At 37.8% G+C, this 18,242-nt stretch overlaps 1 protein-coding gene across 3 annotated transcripts in view; it reads left to right on the forward strand.

Moving 5' to 3' along the window:
• LOC131166430 (DNA replication ATP-dependent helicase/nuclease JHS1) overlaps window positions 1-18,242 on the forward strand; it is a 59,631-nt gene that overhangs the window by 34,650 nt on the left and 6,739 nt on the right. For all 3 annotated transcript variants that reach the window (XM_058124971.1, XM_058124970.1, XM_058124969.1), the window contains exons 25-29: window positions 3,557-3,626; window positions 3,755-3,906; window positions 6,507-6,584; window positions 6,677-6,769; window positions 6,861-6,998. In XM_058124971.1, the coding sequence (XP_057980954.1) occupies window positions 3,557-3,626; window positions 3,755-3,906; window positions 6,507-6,584; window positions 6,677-6,769; window positions 6,861-6,998 (531 nt within the window). The remainder of the gene's footprint in view (window positions 1-3,556; window positions 3,627-3,754; window positions 3,907-6,506; window positions 6,585-6,676; window positions 6,770-6,860; window positions 6,999-18,242) is intronic.

The following is an 18,242-nucleotide window of genomic DNA, read 5'->3' on the forward strand; positions in this document are numbered from 1 at the left end:
ATTTTTTGTCTTTGCTGATGTCACTCTCTTTGAGTTTGCACCATGCTACTCTGATTCCTTGAGTTCTGTTGACCTTAATGAGTCTCTTCCTCTACCTTGCCTTTTAGATCCAAACTTGGTATTTGTGCCCAATCCTCCTACATCTTCATCCATTTTGAGTCCTTCTAATTGCTTGGATCATCCCAATCTGCAGGTATACACATGGCGACTCAAGGGGGAAGTGCCTCCTCTAGCTTCTACTATTGTGCCTTTAGTTCCCTTGTCGAATGATCTTATTTCCCATGATGTTGATCCTCCAATAGATGCTCGAATAGGTAAATGCACTTGTACCCTACATCCAATCTCAAATTTTGTTTGTTATGATTTCTTGTCACCCTTTTATTACTGTTTTGTTAGTACTCTGTCTTTCGTTGCTATTCCAAAATCTATTTCTGAAGCCCTATCCCATTCGGAGTGAAGGAATGCAATGGTTGAAGAGAGGCGTGCACTACATGATATTGATACTTTGAATTTGGTACTTCTTCCTCCTAATAAGTCTGTGGTCGATTGTCGCTGGGTGTACACTGTGAAAGTCAATCTTGATGGTTCTGTGGCTCGTTTGAAAGCCCGCCTTGTTGTTAAGTGATATACTTAGGTGTATGGTTTAGATTATTGAGACACATTCTCTTCGGTCACTAAACTTGCCTCAATACATTTGTTGATTTCTTTAGCCACCACTTGTCATTTTCCTCTACATTACTTAGATGTGAAGAATGCTTTCCTACATGGTGATCTTCATGAGGAGGTATATATGGAACAACCACCTGGGTTTGTTGGTCAGGGGAAGACATGCTCAGTATGTCGACTTAAGAAATCATTGTATGGATTAAAATAATCTCCAAGGGCATGGTTTGGCCGTTTTAATGTTGTAGTACTTAAGTTTGGCCTTTTTTGGTGTGCAATAGATCACTCTATTTTTATCATCATACTCCATTTGGTAGGATTTTGCTTATTGTGTATGTGGATGACATTGTGATTACTAGTAATGATGATCGAGGCATCCAAGACCTAAAACTTTTCCTATAGAGTAAGTTTCAAACCAAGGCTTGGGGCCATTGAAGCACTTCTTGGGTATAGAAGTATCAAGATCTCGTATGGGAATTGTGTTTTCATAGAGAGTATGTTCTTGATCTTTTAGATGAGACAGAGTTGTTGGAATCCAAACCTGTTGATACGCGCATGGGTGATTTGTTGCCTAATAGGTTAGTATAGGAGACTCGTTGGAAAGTTAAATTATCTCACAGTCATCCGACCAAATATATCCTTCGCAACAAGTTTTGTGAGACAGTTTCTCAATTCCTCGAGAACAAGTCACTAGGATGCAGTAATTTGCATTTTGAGATATCTCAAAGGTGCACTAGGGAGAGATATCTTGTATCAGGATCAGGATCACTCTCATATTTAGGGATATACATATGTAGATTGGGCCGGGTCACCTTCCGATTGATGATTCACAACCGGGTATGGTATCTTAGTCAGTGGTAATTTGGTGTCTTGGAAAAGTAAGAAACAAATTGTGGTTGCCAGGTTAAGTGTTGAGTCAGATTACAAGGCTATGATGCACACTACATGTGAACTTGTTTGGCTGAAAAATGTGCTGAAAGGACTAGGTTTTCCACATTCTCGGCCTCTAGAGTTGACGTGTGATAATCTAGTTGCCATTCATATTGCCTCGAACCCTGTCTTCCATGAGCAGACAAAACACATTGAAGTTGATTGCCATTTTATTTGAGCAAAACTTGTACAAAAGCTCATCACAACCAATCATGTGAAGTCCGAGTTTCAGCTTGCTGATTTGTTCACTAAATCATTGGGAGGTGCTTGTGTGAAATTCATTTGTAGCAAGCTAGGAGCATATGATATATATGCTCCAACTTGAAGGGGAGTGTTAATGATTATTTAGTCATTTAGCAATATTATTAATTGTTAAGAGTTTGATTTATAACAAGTGTAAGTTAGTAAGGGTATTATGGTCGTTCCTATTGTACTTGACATATATTATAAATGGAGAGAGAGACCCGTCGTTGAGTTTAGGTCTTCCATTTTACCCAATTATTCAACAGTTAGGTTTCCCTATTTTTATTTTCTTGGTTGCTAAGTTACTAGGCCTTTAAGTGCCACTGTTACATAATTGTTGGGGGACTTGGTTTTGGAATTGGAATTTAAGGTTGAAACATTTATGTAGGAAATGTCCACATTTCTCCCCTCTCTTTTTCCCTCTTTGCAGATCCTGTGCCTATTAGGTATCAAGGCTCAACTCTGGTCCACAAATCCTCATCATTGCCATCTTTCATCAGTACAACTACTGTAAATCCTCATTGATAATGACCAGAAAATCTCAACTCTGATCTCAAATTGCTGTGCGTCAACATCCAGTCCTGTATTTTCATTGATACCAACTGACTGCTTTTTTCTTAGCCCCATGTGAACAGTTACCCACCCTTTCCCTAAGTTTTATTCTTATTTCCAGACACCCATTTAAAATTTAGTCTCACTTTTAACCCTTGAATGCTAAAACTCAATAGTAAGTGCAGCCTTGTTTCACAAAGTCATCCAATATTCAGGCCCATGTAGCCCCAAAATATCCAAAAACCAGTTCGACTATCCCATATCCAACTGACTAATTTGAACTATTTCAGCATACACATTGCTAGTTTGCCCTTGTCAACCTGTCTGTTCCAGAAAAAGAACAGCCCAAACGAAGTGACCGAAAAAAGAGAGAGATAGGGTTTCCTTTCTAATTAATCATGGACATTAGTGATTGGAGATATTCTCCAAAAAGCAATCACCACATATTATGTTTTTGCATTTGTTTTTACTGGACAAATTGTGAAGCTTCGGAGCATATCTGTGGTGTGCAGGTAAGTTTGTAGAATTGTGATTTGATTGTTCCAATCCCTTAAATTTGCTCTTCGACGTTCTTAAACAATTAAAATCGTCAACAGGACTATCTCCATCTCATTCACTTTTCACTGGGTGAAATAACACAGAAGTATCAGGCATGTGGAGGTGTCTTGTACCTATTGAGACAGAAGTATCAGTTATCTTTGGCATGGTTTCCTTCCTATGAAGGTTATACATGACTTACTCAGGTATGCTTGGACCAAAGGGTTGGATGTCCATTCCCACAAAAAGGAAAACCATTTTGAATTTTGAGAGAATGATCAGTCCATTGCACTGAAGTCTGCATGTGAAGAAAGAGTCACTATTCAAGTGTTACCTAAACCACTGCATATGAAATTCTCTCTCTATGCATGGTACAGCATCATGTTCCTGCTTAGTGCTTACTAAAAAAATCAGAACATAAAAAATGATATGAATCTGATGGCCTAACATCCCTTGGCATCTGTCAGGATTTTGTTGGTTTTGCAGATTCCCATGTTAATCAATTTCCTCCCGCCTGCACTTGATTTTGTAGTATATAATTCTTGCTTTCTGCTTATGCCAGTTCTTTATTTTGCTATTGCCTTGTTACTGTATAATGTCAACTTTTTGTGCACCTAATTGATTTGTGCAGGGCATTGATTTTGCCCGTGTTGGAAGACATGATGCTGTGCATGAGGAAGTTAGGGGCAATTGCTTTTCAGGTTGGATTATATGTATTTAGCAGCATTGTATCTTCAATTAGTTGTTCTTTAAATTGCAATACTTAAAATTTTTAATTGCAGCAATGAACATGTTCTTTAAAATGCAATACTTAAAATTTTATTTGCAGCAATGAACATACAAAGTGTTGAGGACATTAAGCAAAGACTGGATCAAGTTAAAGTTGTTGCAGTTACTTGTTTGGGAATAACTAACCCCTTGCTTGCCAACAAAAGTTTTGACATCTGCATAATGGATGAAGCTGGACAGACTACCCTTCCGGTACATAATTTTTCATTGTATCAATAATTTATTTGGCTTAAAAAAAAAAAAAAAAAAACTTCTATGAATGTTATAAAAAACACAAGGTTCCTTCAAAGGGTCAATGTTTCAGGCCATCCTCCAGGCATGTAATTATTGTAAATGGTTATTATTGTGGGAGACTTTTATGAATGTTACAAAAAATGCAAAGCCCCATTAAAGGGCCAAGCATTATGGGCTAACAAAGCCCCATGGCCCTTAGGATCACCTTTGCCTTGGTATCACAATGGAAGATTTCCGTTAAAGCTACAAGACTCCTCCAAGTCCTGCCCCACCATACTTATCTGAATATATGAGCACACTCAAGGATCCATTAAATGGCCTAAGCTTAGATGGTCAATCAACTCACCTGGGAAAGTCCTATAAATGAAATGCTTCCATGAAGAAACTTTAGTCCCAACTAGAATTGTCATTGAAGAAACATGCTGCTTCCCACAAGCATTGAAGGTTTTTTTTTAATCCATGGCACAATATTCGAGTAACTATACATGTTGCTAAATTTTCATGTGTAAAGCTTTTGTAGAGTGGCACAACTATAATACTTGCATAAAGTAATATGAAGATCTAGCAGTCCCTTGATAACTCAATCAATTGATGATGGCACTATATGGTGCTAACCAAGAGAAAGCAAGTGCTTATCTCATCCTTTCACTAAATTGCTTTGTGTAACACACTATGACATCATACCATTCACCGAGCTCCCAATTCCTTATGTAAAATCTAATCAATCCTCATAGATGCGAAGAGACCACCCCAAATTTTCCTTAGGGTGCTCACTTGTTGCTCAGTGTAGCACTAGGGTGGGAAGCTCAATAAGTGCTCCGCACATAAAGAGCTTTTTGTGCCATCCTCACTGTGGTAGGAGGAAGCCTCTAGATGTCTAATGAGTCGTACTTCACTTATTCACAAGAATGCATTCAGATACATACATGTACAGAAATGCCACTGGGCCACATTAGTAACCATGTTTCATTTATGACATTTTAGTGGCCAACTACATTTTTGGCCCAATGGAGGTCCATTCGGCTTTGGCTACACAATGGGAGGTAGCCTGTCTCCCATTCCTTACCTCTTCCACCCTAGGGTTCAAACTTGAATCTTGTAACATGAAACCCCTTAGTTCTAACTGCTGGAGTGCCCCATAGGAGACTTAATGGCCAAATCCATGGTTCATCCATGACCCTTCTGCGTGTCATTTGATGCCCCTCCAAGGTTGTTTTTGCCCCCCTTGGTTTGTCTCATGTGCCTAATGTGCAAGTCGCATATGAGTGAATGTGAGGTCATTAGACTAAGTTTCCGTATTGGCAATTTGGCTTCGGCATTAGATATCACATAGGGCCTAACTTGAGTTAAGTGAGGTGCTACATTTTAAATAATTATTTTACACCAAAGAATATTTGGTTCTGTTTGGCTTAAATTTCTTGTTTAAAAAATAGTTTTTTTTGGAGCAGAAAATTAGTAGATCTAAGTTGTAGGGGAGTAGAAGGATTTCAAAGCACAAAATAACAGAGAAAATCTGCCAAAGTGATTAAGATATGCATGTTATATGACAATAGACAGTGAGAGGTGGTGGTGTGAGGACTGCTTGACCTGTGAATTTTAATCTCATTGCATTAGTGGGCTGTAACAGGATTGAGGCCTTTATTTTCCTTTATGTAGTGTAGCAGCTGTGACATTGGTGACCCTAAGGTCACGGGTTTGATTCCCCCTTGAGAGTTTACCTTGGTGAATTACCAAGGATGTGTCAATGGGCGGGCAGCTTTCACCCCCCTGGGTTTGGTGCCGTACCAGTGTTCAAAGTAGCGCGATGGTGGCTAAAATTCCCGGGTTATTAAAAAAATAAAATTATAGTTTCATTTGAACTAACTCTTTCTGTGATGCTCCCAGTGTCCTAAATCTTTTCACGCACAGCTAGTACGGAGCTCAGGTGAAGGAGGCACAGCTGCACAGCCAAAGTAAAACTTTTTAGATCTTTATGAGCCATATACTTTTTAAGAAGGTTAAAGTTTAAGAAAAAGAAGAGGGACTTGCATATGGCTTTTATTAACCTAGAAAAAAAAATATGGTAGGGTACTTAGAGAAGTTCTATGGTGGGTTTTAGATAAAAAAAAAGGAATATATAGTAGGTATAAGCAATGACTAGCACTAGGCCTATAGTGGAGAGTTTTGGGAATTTCCAACACAATATATGTTCATCTTCTTTGCATTAGTGATGGATAAACTTACTACGAGTATCTCAAATATTGTAGGGTACTTAGAGAAGTTCTATGGTGGGACTTGAGGCTTGGTTTATTATTATTTGTTGTTGTTGTAGTTTCAATGTTTCATTTGAACCCATGTCCTTAAATCATTTTTTTTTTTAGACACTGAATAAACAATCCATTAATATTACTATCTTATTTGCATGGAAGCATTTCTCTTGTTATTCTAGTATCTTGCATGCTTTCTTCTTCTCCTCTCCAACAACCACCCCCCCCCCCCCCCCCCTGTTTTTTTTTTTTTTTTAATGCTGTCTTTTAAGTTTCATAATAGATTTACAAGTGATGCAATCCTCCTATTAGGTATCCCTGGGACCACTAATGCTTGCCTCAATCTTTGTCCTTGTCGGTGATCATTATCAACTTCCACCGCTTGTCCAAGTATATATCTCACATCTCTAGTCTAAGGTTCCTGGCCCATAGTTTATGGCTTACCATTGGTTTGTTTCTGTTTGGTAATATCTGATCTATAGAGTACTGAGGCTCGAGAGAGCGGAATGGGGATTAGTCTTTTTTGTAGGCTGTCTGAAGCACATCCCAATGCAATTTCAGCATTGCAAAGCCAGGTTATTCTGCATTTCTGAATTGAATTTTGTGGTTGAGCTCTTAGTTGGTTTTTGTTTAAGATCAATTTACTAAGTATGAACTTGTATGCAGTACCGTATGTGTCAAGGCATTATGGAACTATCCAATGCATTGATATATGGTAACAGATTGCGTTGTGGTTCTCCTGAAATAGAAAATGCTAAACTCAAATTTTCCGGTTCAAGTTCTAATTCATTATGGCTAAAGAAGGTGAGCAATTTTTTTATTTTATTTTATTTTATTTATATTTTTATGTTCTATTAAGTTGCCTTGCTGAAAGTGACAAATATAATATATGCATGTCTGTTGCCCATACTATTTTATATTTTTATGTTGCTGAGGGCCCTGAGGCTTATCTAGCTTGGAGATAGACATCCATTTGGTATTCATGGGTTGCGACTCAGATTATGACATTCTTTCTAACAGTAGTAGTTATGTTACACTCTGCTGTATATATCATCCTGTTATGTGTTTCAATGACATGAATTTTATGCGCACAGAATATTCTACACTAATGTGGCGGTTTTCTAAATCTCCATCACAAAGCACTTGGGCCTGGTTGGTGCAAGACAAATGGATGAGCAATTTGACTTGGTGACATTAACCAGTTTGGTATTATAAACTTTGATAAAGACTACAGTTTATGAGAAAAGGAGCAGGGTGTGCTGTTGTTTGGGAGTTTTAGCTCTTGACCAGACTACCCCAACCCCGCCCTCCCTCTCTGCACACTGAAGCAATTCATTCAATTAAAGAGTGCTCTATTCACATGCTTTGCATAGTTTTTTTTTTACATTTTTGCGTTAGGGCGTTGGAGTTTAATCGTTTTGGTTCAATTCCCGTCCTAGATCTTGAATTAGCTTATATTATATGCTAGTCTTCTCTTGTCTAATATGCCAATATGCGTACATTTTTTTCAAATATTTGTGTTGTTGTCTCTGCCCAATGTTCGTTGCTTCCAGTTTGAGGGGTTAGTCTTAATTTCATTTATTTTGTTTCTTATTTTTTTCCTTGGCATAGAGGGTGGGTTGCAAGACGTACTATCTTCACCTAAAAACAAAGTGAAACCTTTGGAATTTTTATTTTTACATAAAAGAAGAAAATATATTAGAATATAAGGAAATTACAACACATTAGAGGACAAACAGTCCTAGAGAAAAATAAAATAAAAAACAAACTAAAACAACAAGGCTCTCATGTTTCGTTGCACATCAATAGACTGTACCCTCAGAAGCAAAACAAGAGCACAGCACCATAAAGAAGCCAAAAAAGGATCCTATACCACACCAACCCTGATTCCATCACCCTTTCCTTAAGAATTCTAGAATTATGCTCCAAAAAAATGCTCCCTAAAGCAGAGAAAGATGCACATTTCCAAAATATTTTTGCTTAAGAGAACTGAAACACTTAGATCAAGAAAATCTTTCCAAAGATGCTGAAAGCACCCAATACCTCCCCAAACAAACCAAAAATCCTGCATCAAATGCCCCAGAAATAAACGAGAGAAAGCAAACATTTGGACGAAGCTTCCAAAAATATTGTAACCTGGAGCCAATCATTAGAATTAATCTTATCAAGAATAACAGTATAGCTGACCAAACAAAGCCCTAATTGTAGACGGAGTCTTAGCTTTCCCAATTGGGGGATACAGAGGAAAATGAGGACCATAAGCATCATGAATTAATTGAATGAAAAAAAATTGCATGAAATTTCCCCAACCCATCCAAAACCCAAACTCTAAAATTGGCATGGGAAAACAGAGAAAAAGAATAGATCACTTCCAGTAGTTGGCACAACTCCCCAACTTCCCTCTCACTCAATTCCTCCTAGAAAGAAAGTCCAAGAAACAAGCTTTGTGGCTATTCTGAAGACTTAGAAGACAAGGAAATGCAATACTGAAAGGATATGTTCCAATCACAAATCCTCCCACAAGCGAATTACTCATGAAATTCAACCTCAGGAGGGAAAAATTGCAGAATCTGAGAAATGAACTTCTGAGAGCTCCGATGAGTTCGCATCAATACCGACTTTGGCATCCCATCCATTCTGTAGGAGACTAAATTTGCTTTGAAGTACCTTATGCCAGTGGCTCCAAGAGGAATGACATAACCATTTACCCACAAACACCACGTTCTTGGAAACTAGGATCCATCAAAGTGACAAAATAAAGAGGAATGGAAGATAAAGAAGTCTCACTCAAAGTAATATGCCCTCCCAATGAAAAAAAAAAACACCCCTCCAAGCATCCAATCTCCTTGCCTACCATATTCAGCACAAGATTCCAATAGGTGTCAGAGCTAGGTCTGCTGCCTAAAGAATCAGCTAAATAAGAAATTTGAACAACACTTTCTGCCATCTCCAAAAACTTACACACGAATCCTTGCTCTATATTAATGCACACTAAACCACACAGAAATATTAACCCTTTAACTTTCTCAAATACTTGCAAAGAAACCTGAAGATTAACAAAAGAACCTGATCTATCAAAAAAGAAGCAAATAGTATCATCAGCAATCTGCAAATGAGAAACAATCACCTCATCCAAGCCCACTATAAGACCTCTCACCATACCCCTCTCCTCACCACAGTAATCATTCCACTAAGAAAATCTACAGCTAAAGTAAACAAAAAAGGACATGACAAATCACCCTTGCAGACTCACTTAGAGCACCAAACCACCATTTAGACCAGTAGTTATAACTGAAAAACAGAGGCCAAGCAACCCCAAGTCCATTTCTTCCATTTAGGACGAAACTCTTTCCTAACACCCAGTCCATGAAACTCCAAGTCACGCTATCATAAGCTTTCTCAAAATCCATTTTAAAGATACAATGTCTCCTCTCCACATCTTCCACCACTGCATTAGCTGTACGAAAGCTGCAACTGAAATTTGACATCCCCTACAAAAGGCACTATGGTAGGTAGAAACCGTGAACATCCAAAACCTCATTTAACCTCTAAACTCCTCAGCAAGAATCTTATACACACTAATCACCAGGCTAATAGGCCCAAAATCCCTCATATGAATGGATTTATCCTTTTTAGGCACTAAGGCAATAGAGGTCGATTTAACACCTTCTGATAATCACATTATCAAAATTATCTAAAAGAACTTGTAAGATCTTCCTTAATAATGAACCAATAAGTCTGATTAAAAAGCCCATTGTAAATGCCCCTGCATTTAAGCTTTCAAACAGAGCACTTCAGTTGTAGTTGCACTTGGAATTATCCTGCTAATTTTGACTGGTCTTGGAAAGAAATTAATATTTTTTTATCAAAAATTTCAGAATTATCCACTATTATCACATCCTTATTTTTCCAGTCAAGACAAGAACAATAGGAGGGAGGCAACTTGGATTGATACAACTCCATCCTACTGTTACAGTCTGTTTTTATGCAATGTCATGCTGGAGCTGTGCCAATCCAACTGTAAAAAATGCTTTCGAAAGATTTCCAATGCTGTCATTATTGTGATTGTTATGGGATTCAATCGCACTAGTCACTGGATATTACTTATAAAAGCATCCCTTTATTTTCAGGAAAGCTGCCGCAATTGTGGGATTGCCAAAGGTGCCCATAAAGTGACATTTAGCTCCTTATTCTTCTATAAAACAGCACTTATCATGTCCTTTCCCGGCAAGGTGAAACCACACGACTGACTCTACTTTCTCAATCTCTTATTAAATCCACATCAAGAACTCATCCTTAACACTCCTTTCACTCATACTCAAAATATGGGACTCTTTGATCCTCTTCTGTCTTTTAACTTCTCTGAAGTTCACTCCTCTGGCCATATGATACAATTTCTATCAATCATAAACATTCAGACGGGCTATCACCATTCTTTTTGGAGCTGACTGCAAAATTTTTAACTTAGATACACTGCACAGTGGGGCCATTCAAGTCTCAGAATTTTCCAGAAAGAGTGTCTTTTGTGGTTCTGAACTTGGAAGAATTTTTATGTTCCTGCAATTATTGGTCTTGTTTTGATCTGGACTATATGGACTGTAAGGGAACAGGGAGTTTGCTCTTGAGGGTGGTAGGAGGATTTTTGCAGTTGAAACTAGTCCTGAACAAATGGGATCACTTTCTGTGCTTGGAAAGATTTAGAGAAAAAGGAAGACATCAACCCATTCGTTTCCTAGAAGGTTAAAGGCTTCAGGGTGGTGGCGGGTTCTTTTGATTGTGAGAGACTTGTCCAACTTCAAAGACAAGTAAACAGAGGCCGAGTGGAGTAGTGTTGCATTGCGGAGAGTGTGGGTTGGCTAATTTTCAAAGGATGAAAAAGGGGATAAAGCCAGTGGGAATCAGAGATTCCCACTAGGATCATACACTGATATATTCTTTGCGACTTTCTGGCAAAGGATTCGTCTTTTTTTGGTCCACACATATTCTTCTTCAGGGTTTATCAAATTATTGGTTTTAGGACTTAAATATTCATCAACTTCTCCAATAGCACTCTTGCCATTCTCTACGCATCCTGAATTTGATTATCCATCCTTTCCTAACTTGGAAGTTAGTGAAATATTCTTGTACTTAGCCGCTGTTAGTTTGTTTGTAAGGTGAGGCGTCTTTTGTCTCTATTAAGTGAAATGCCCAACAGCTGCCCTGAGATCCCCACTGTGCTTGAGGAATGCACTTCTATATCCCTGCTTCCATTAGTTCTGTCGAGAAAGGGCAACCCCTCAGAATCTGCTGATGATGAGCCCACCTCACATTGGACCTTTCTTTTTAATAACTTGTATAGAGCTCTTCTCCTTCAAAACAGGCCCAGCCATATACGGCTTCTTAACAAACTAATTCTAGTTCTGTTTATCAATAGGCTGATAAGAAGAGTGTTTATTACCAGCTCGAATTCATTGCTGCTGACATTTTGGCTTACATGAGATCCAACAACTTTTGCCGCAGATATTTGAAATTTAAATTACGTTCATGTCTTCCAAATCAGAAGTAGATCTCTTCTCTTTTCTTGTGTATTTTGAAACAATGAGAAACCTGCCTTTCTTTAAGAGGAGAGGAGCAGCTTCTCTAATGTGCTAACCATTCTGTAGGGTTTTTAAGGTGTCAGGGTTAAAAATTAACTTCTCTAAGAGTGGTACTGTGAGAATAGTTATTGATCTGAGCTCTTTTGCTAACTTAGCAAGTTGTGGTGTTCTGAGTTGGCCTATTACCTACTTATAAGTTCTGTTAGGGGGCAATCCTACATCTGATTCTTTTTGGAAACTGGTCTTTGAGAGGATTGCTAGGAGGCTAGATGGGTGGAGAGGAGCATTTTTCATTTCAGGGGGTCGTATTACTCTTACCAATGCTTGTGTGATGAGGTATTTTTTGTGGTTGGGTGCTGGCGAGTGGGAGAGAGATCATTAAGTAGGGTGGGACATTGTGAGTAGATCTTACAGGGAGGGAGTTTTTGGCGAGTCTTGGTAATTTGGTATGTAAAAGCATTGGTGGGTAAGTGATTGTGGTGTTTCCTTTAGAACCTAACTCTCTTTGGCACACTGTAATTCATAGTAAATTTGGACATCTACAAAATGTGTGGGATGCTATTGTGGGAGTTAATATTGCTTGGGTACTTGGGAATTTGTGTCTCAAACCGATAGGTTTTTCTTTCCTAATTTCTTTATAAAGTGGGTAATAGGGATATGATCTGTTTTAGGGGGGATAATTGAAACTAGGACTGTGCCTTTGGCCAATGGTTTCCCTCATTTTTTCGATTATTTAATCTTCACGAGTCTCCTTTTTTTTGCCTTCATCATTTTGCAAGAGGACGGGCATTCTTGGGATTCTCATTGTGGGAGGTATCTCAATGAGGGAAACTAATGAGCTTGCTTCTTTGGCTATTGTGCTTGATACTTTTCATGTTCATTTGGGTAGTGATGAACATGTAGTGCTAGATTCTTAGAAGGATTTCTCGTGCAAATCATACTTTTCTCATTTACTCAATGGCGCTAATATTAGTGCCTTTGCCCTTTATTCCATAATCTAGAAAGCTAAGGTTCCTTTAGAGTTCAATGCCTTTTCTTGGACTAGTATCGTTTGAAAAATCAATATTGATGATTTACTTAAGAAGTGAAGACTGGCAAGACCTTCTCTTCCAATGTTTGTGTCCTTTGTTTTAGAAATGGGGGAATTTTGCTCTTACTTGTTTTTACATTGTCCCTTGGCTGTTTGGAATAATTTGTTTGGGATATTTGGTGATGATTGGGTGTGCTTGACTAATTTGGAGTGGTTGTGTATTATTATGTTTGGAGGTTTTGGTAAGAGGAAAGAGGAAAGGGAGGAAAGTTTTGGGGAGTTGCACTGTTCTAATTGTTATTTGTGCATTTGATGGGAAATAAATGGTAGTCTTTGAAGGTGTTGCCACTTCAAGACTTCCAGTAGTATCCTTTGGAGCAAAGTGGTCTTCCTTGCAACCCTTTGGCGTTCAGCAAATGGTTTCTTTCATCATGCTTCTTTGTAAGACATGCGGTGGGATTGATTGGTAGTACGCTAAGATTTGTCTTGTATTTACTTTCTTTCTATTCAGCTGCTTTCCTTTTGTAATGGGAGGATTTCTTTTTCTCCCCATCTTTTTCTTTTTTCTTTTTCTTTATTGTACTTTTTTCTTCCTTTAATGCAATTCTTTGTTTGGACAATAAATGTTCCTTTCAGTATCATGGCCTCCCAAATTTGTTAAAAGCCTTGGGTGTGCCTTGATGATGGTCTTACTAATCACCTACAAGACTAGGAGCCCATTCAAATTCTTGCCAATGGTAGGTCAACTTATGTGTGTGAATGATTGTGTGCGTGTACGTGTGCTTGTTTCACTACAATCCTACTAGGCTAGAAAGCACCGATACCAACACGAGGTATGGATTCGGCATGATATTGACATTGTGATACAACAATTTCAAAAAAATAAAGATTCAACATTGCAGGGATATGTTAATTAATTATTATATATATATATATATATAAATATGTATTATATAGACTTGTTTTCCCTTTATGTCACATATTGTGGTGATTTTGATTTAGAATGAAATATAAGGACCATTCATGTAAAAATATCAATTATAAATTTTACAAACTACACTTATACAATCATCAATTGTATTCATATCATAGAACATTGGTCCAACAAAAAAAAAAAATCAACTAAAGGGCATAGTTGATGGTGGGCAATGGGCATGGCAACTGGCAATGGCTTTAGAGAGTGGTAAGGGGAGAATTCTAGGGGTTGGGAGTTCCAACATGCTCTACAAGGTTAGCAATCTAAATTGAACCATTCCAATGTCAAAGAACCTGTAATCTCTTCCTTTGAACTTAGAATTTAATGGGGCAATAAGACCCAACAATTCAGTGCAAGAAGTGTGCTAGAGGTGTTCCCTCCGTGCCAAAAAGTGTCAGGAAGTGTCTTAGATGTGTCCTAAAATAAAAATAATGTAGTTAATTTTTGAAATGTGTTGCATACGTGTCGAGGAGGATTGGTGTCAGAATGATATGTGTTGGGCAATAACACTTTAGGCTTGCAAAAGTCTCGGTGTTCCCTAGTTACTAGGTTTTGAGTAAGGAATTGTAAAATTTACTTTGCGAGCCTAAATGCAATACCAATTAGTGGTAAGCATTTTATGTCAATTGGTAATGTAACTAATTATTTCTAATGGATGATCATATAATATTCATTCTTGTTAATGGTTATTTTAGTCATTTAGCAATATTATAAATAATGGGAGAGACTTATTATTGTGTTAGGTACGTTTTACCTAAAATCTCAATGTGGTCTTAGAGTGAGATCCAACCTAAACCCTACCATCATCACCAAACCAAACCCTAAACCTAATCATCCTATGCAAATTAGCCAATATAAGAGAAACCAATCTAGGGATTGCCAGAAAACTTAGTCGTGGCTAAAAAGTTCCTTGGCCATCACTGCCCTTCTCAGAACCATCAAAATCCTTTTATTCTTCACTAAAACAACCACAGAGTCACAAAACCCTTCAATTTGTAACTCTGTGAGATCCCATCACTGGATACCTCCCCACTCTAGGTGAAGGAACGCAATGGTTGAAGAAATGAGTGCATTACAAGACAATGAGACTTGGGTAATGGTGTCTATTCCTCTTGATGAATCTGTGATTGGTCATCACTAGGTATATATTGTAAACATCAATCCTGATGCTTCTGTGGCTTGTCTAAAGGCACGACTTGTTGCTAAGGAATATACTCAGGTGTATGGTTTGGATTTTTTAGACACATTCTCCCATTTACCTTAGCACTTATATTCATTTCCTTGGCCACCGCTTGTCTTTGGCCTATTTATTAGTTAAATGTGAAGAATGCCTTCCTCCATGGTGATCTTGATGATGTCTATATGGAGCAACCATCTAGATTTGTTGCTTAGGGGAGCTACGTGTGGTGTGTTTGCTCAAAAAGGCATTATATGGTTTCAAATAGTACAAATAGTCTCCCAAAGCATGGTTTGGTCAATTCAATGTTGTAGTACTTAAGTTTGGCCTTTGTTTGTGTTGTGAATTACTCTGTCTTATCATCATACTTCATTGGATAGGATTCTTCTTATTGTGTTTGTGGAATGGTAATTATGTGATGATGATCAGGGTAATCAGGGTTGAAAATGTTTTTGGTAGACTACGTTTGAAACCAAGGATTTGGGAACATTGAAGTACTTCTTTGGTATAGAAGTATCCAGATCTTGTAAGAGAGTTGTTTTGTCACAGAGGAAGTATCTTCTTGATCTTTTGGATGAGATTGGACTGTTGGGATCCAAACATGTTAATACATCCATGGATCCTAATAGCAAGTTAGTGTCAGATATGGGTGATTTGTTGCCTTATTGAGAACAACACTGTAGACTTGTTGGAAAGTTGAATTATCTGATAGTCACTTAACCACATATATCTTTAGCAAGTGTTGTGAGTTAATTTCTGCATTCTTTGAGGACAAGCATTAGGATGTAGTAATTTGCATCTTGAGATATGTCAAAGGTGCACCTAGGAGATATCTTTTATATCAAGATTAGGGTCACATTTATATAGCTCTATTCAGAGATATATCAATGCAAATTAGGCTGGATCACCTTTAGACAGAAGATCCACAATCAGGTACTATATCTTTGTTAGTGGTAATTTGATTTCGTGGAAGAGTAAGAAACAAATTGTAGAGGTCAAATTAAATGTTGAATTCAAGTATAGGGTCATGGCTCACTGATCGGTGCAAGACTGTAAGTGCACAGTATCGTAGTTTTATAGTAAAATGATGAGAAGAGTATTGTCCTCAGGGATTGGTAACTTACTTTTGACAAATATCGATATTATACTAATCTTGACTTTATTTAGAAAGAAACTAAGATATTTGTAAGTGCAAATTGAAATAAAATCACTTTAAAGAAACTATTCAAAGGGAAATAAAACTATTTGCCAAGTATCAAATTAATGAGAAAGAAAACTTTTAGGAAATCGATTTCACCTAGTCTCACACTATGCTTTACTCATCTAACTAATAGGAATTAATTTTCTCTATTTCTTAGCAAATCTCAAATTCATCCAAAATCCTTTTTCGATAGTCAATTGAAAATGATTCTTGTTCATCATTCAGCACAAGAGTATGCAAATTAATAAAGTAAGAACGCAATAAGACCCACGATTTTAATACTACATAGATTCATACAAGTCTCTTGATCTCTATATTTACTTACGCAGAAATATCCAAGATCTATCCTATAATTCCCTCTTTTGATAGCAAATCATAGGATTGAAATCATCTAATTAATGGTCAGTTAATCGAAAGCAATAAGCTCAAAATAAATCAGACAAACATAGAAGAAAATTACTTCAAATTAGCATAGAAAAGCAAACATAGTTTAAAACTAGATTACATCGTTTTTTTAGAATAAAGAAAATTAGTTCATGTTGAAAATTAAACGACCATATTTTCTTTTCTCTTGGGAATGGAAGAAGAAATCACACACAGCCCAGCCATCGTGTGCAGCCCCTGCCTCCCTGCGGCGCTTGTCTCCAGAAAAGAAGACCCTCCTTGGACCCTCAGAGCTCGCTGGAGAAGATGACCACTGCTACTTCCGGACTGGTTTCTCCCAGCCAAAGCTTGCTGCCCCTTGCTGCAAAAAAAACCCACCAAGAACTGCTGTGCGTGTCCCTCTTCAGCACCGGCCTCCAAAAGCCTCCAAAAAGAAGCCCTGCCACCTCCATTTTAAAACCCTAAGCAGCAGCCCTTTTTATTAGTGCATGGCTGGGTCAAATCAAGCCCAGCGCATGCCCTTTTTCCAAGCCCAGCACCTCACTTGCTTCTCATTTTGAGGCCCTTAGCCTCCTCGCAAGTCCATCGCCTCACGAGAAGCCCAGCCATCTCTCACTTTTCCCATGTGCAGTTTGGCTTCTCAGGAAGAGAGAGACCCAGCACCTACATTGCATGGCATTGTTCACGTGGGTGCTCTTATTTTTGAAGCCCAGCTTTCCACAGTTTTGCCATTCAATTTCCAGCTCACATGTTGAAGCCCACTCATTTCTTATTTTAATTAAAAGCCCAGCTACCCGAGGCCCTTCTTCATGCATGGATATGTTCGAATGCCTCTAATACCAAGCCCAGCTCATGTGAATCTCACGGTTTTCCCACGTGCATGGCCTATCTTCATGTTTAAATTCCGGATTTAATTTCCAGAAAAAAATAAAAATCTTCTTTCTTTTCTTCAAATCTACGATAATATTAAATGACCGCAGTGAGACCTAAAATCGACAAAAATAAATAAAATTAGGCCAAAGTTTAAAGTTCAGCACTAATAATTTATTCTAATATATGCCAGTCATTGCTCACACGGTTGAAAAACATGCTGGAAGAATTGGGTTTTCCACATTCTTAGTTGTATGGAGCTGATATGTGATAATCAAGTTTTTGCTATTCATATTGCCTCCAACCTAGTCTTCCATAAGCAAACAAAACACGTTGAACTTGATTGCCACTTTGTTTGGGAGAAACTTGTGTAGAATCTCATTACAACCACTTATGCAAGTCCAATATGCAGCCTATTTACTTGTTTACTAAAGCTTTCAGGGGGTGCTCATGTTAATTCATTTGTCAATCTAAGAGCGTATGATATCTATGCTCTATCTTTAGAGGGAGTTTAATGGTTATTTTAGCCATTTAACATTATTAGTGTGTTAGTGTTATGTTAATAAGTGAGTGTTAGTAAGGGTGTTGTGGTCATTGGAATGTACTTGACATATATTATAAATAGTGGGAAAGACCCATCATTGTGTTAGAATTGTTCGAGTACTACTTTACCTAAAAGCTTAAGCTATTAGGTTGTGAGCTAACAATATATATCAAGTTTTAACACCCATACATGTGCAGCCCGACAGCACGTGGAGAGATAATTACAGGGAATTTAAGAATTTTTTAAACACCATAAAATAAATGCGGGCAACAATACTAGAACCCAGGACC

Source organism: Malania oleifera, chromosome 10 (assembly GCF_029873635.1).
Source record: "Malania oleifera isolate guangnan ecotype guangnan chromosome 10, ASM2987363v1, whole genome shotgun sequence".
In the NCBI taxonomy this organism is placed as follows: domain Eukaryota; kingdom Viridiplantae; phylum Streptophyta; class Magnoliopsida; order Santalales; family Ximeniaceae; genus Malania; species Malania oleifera.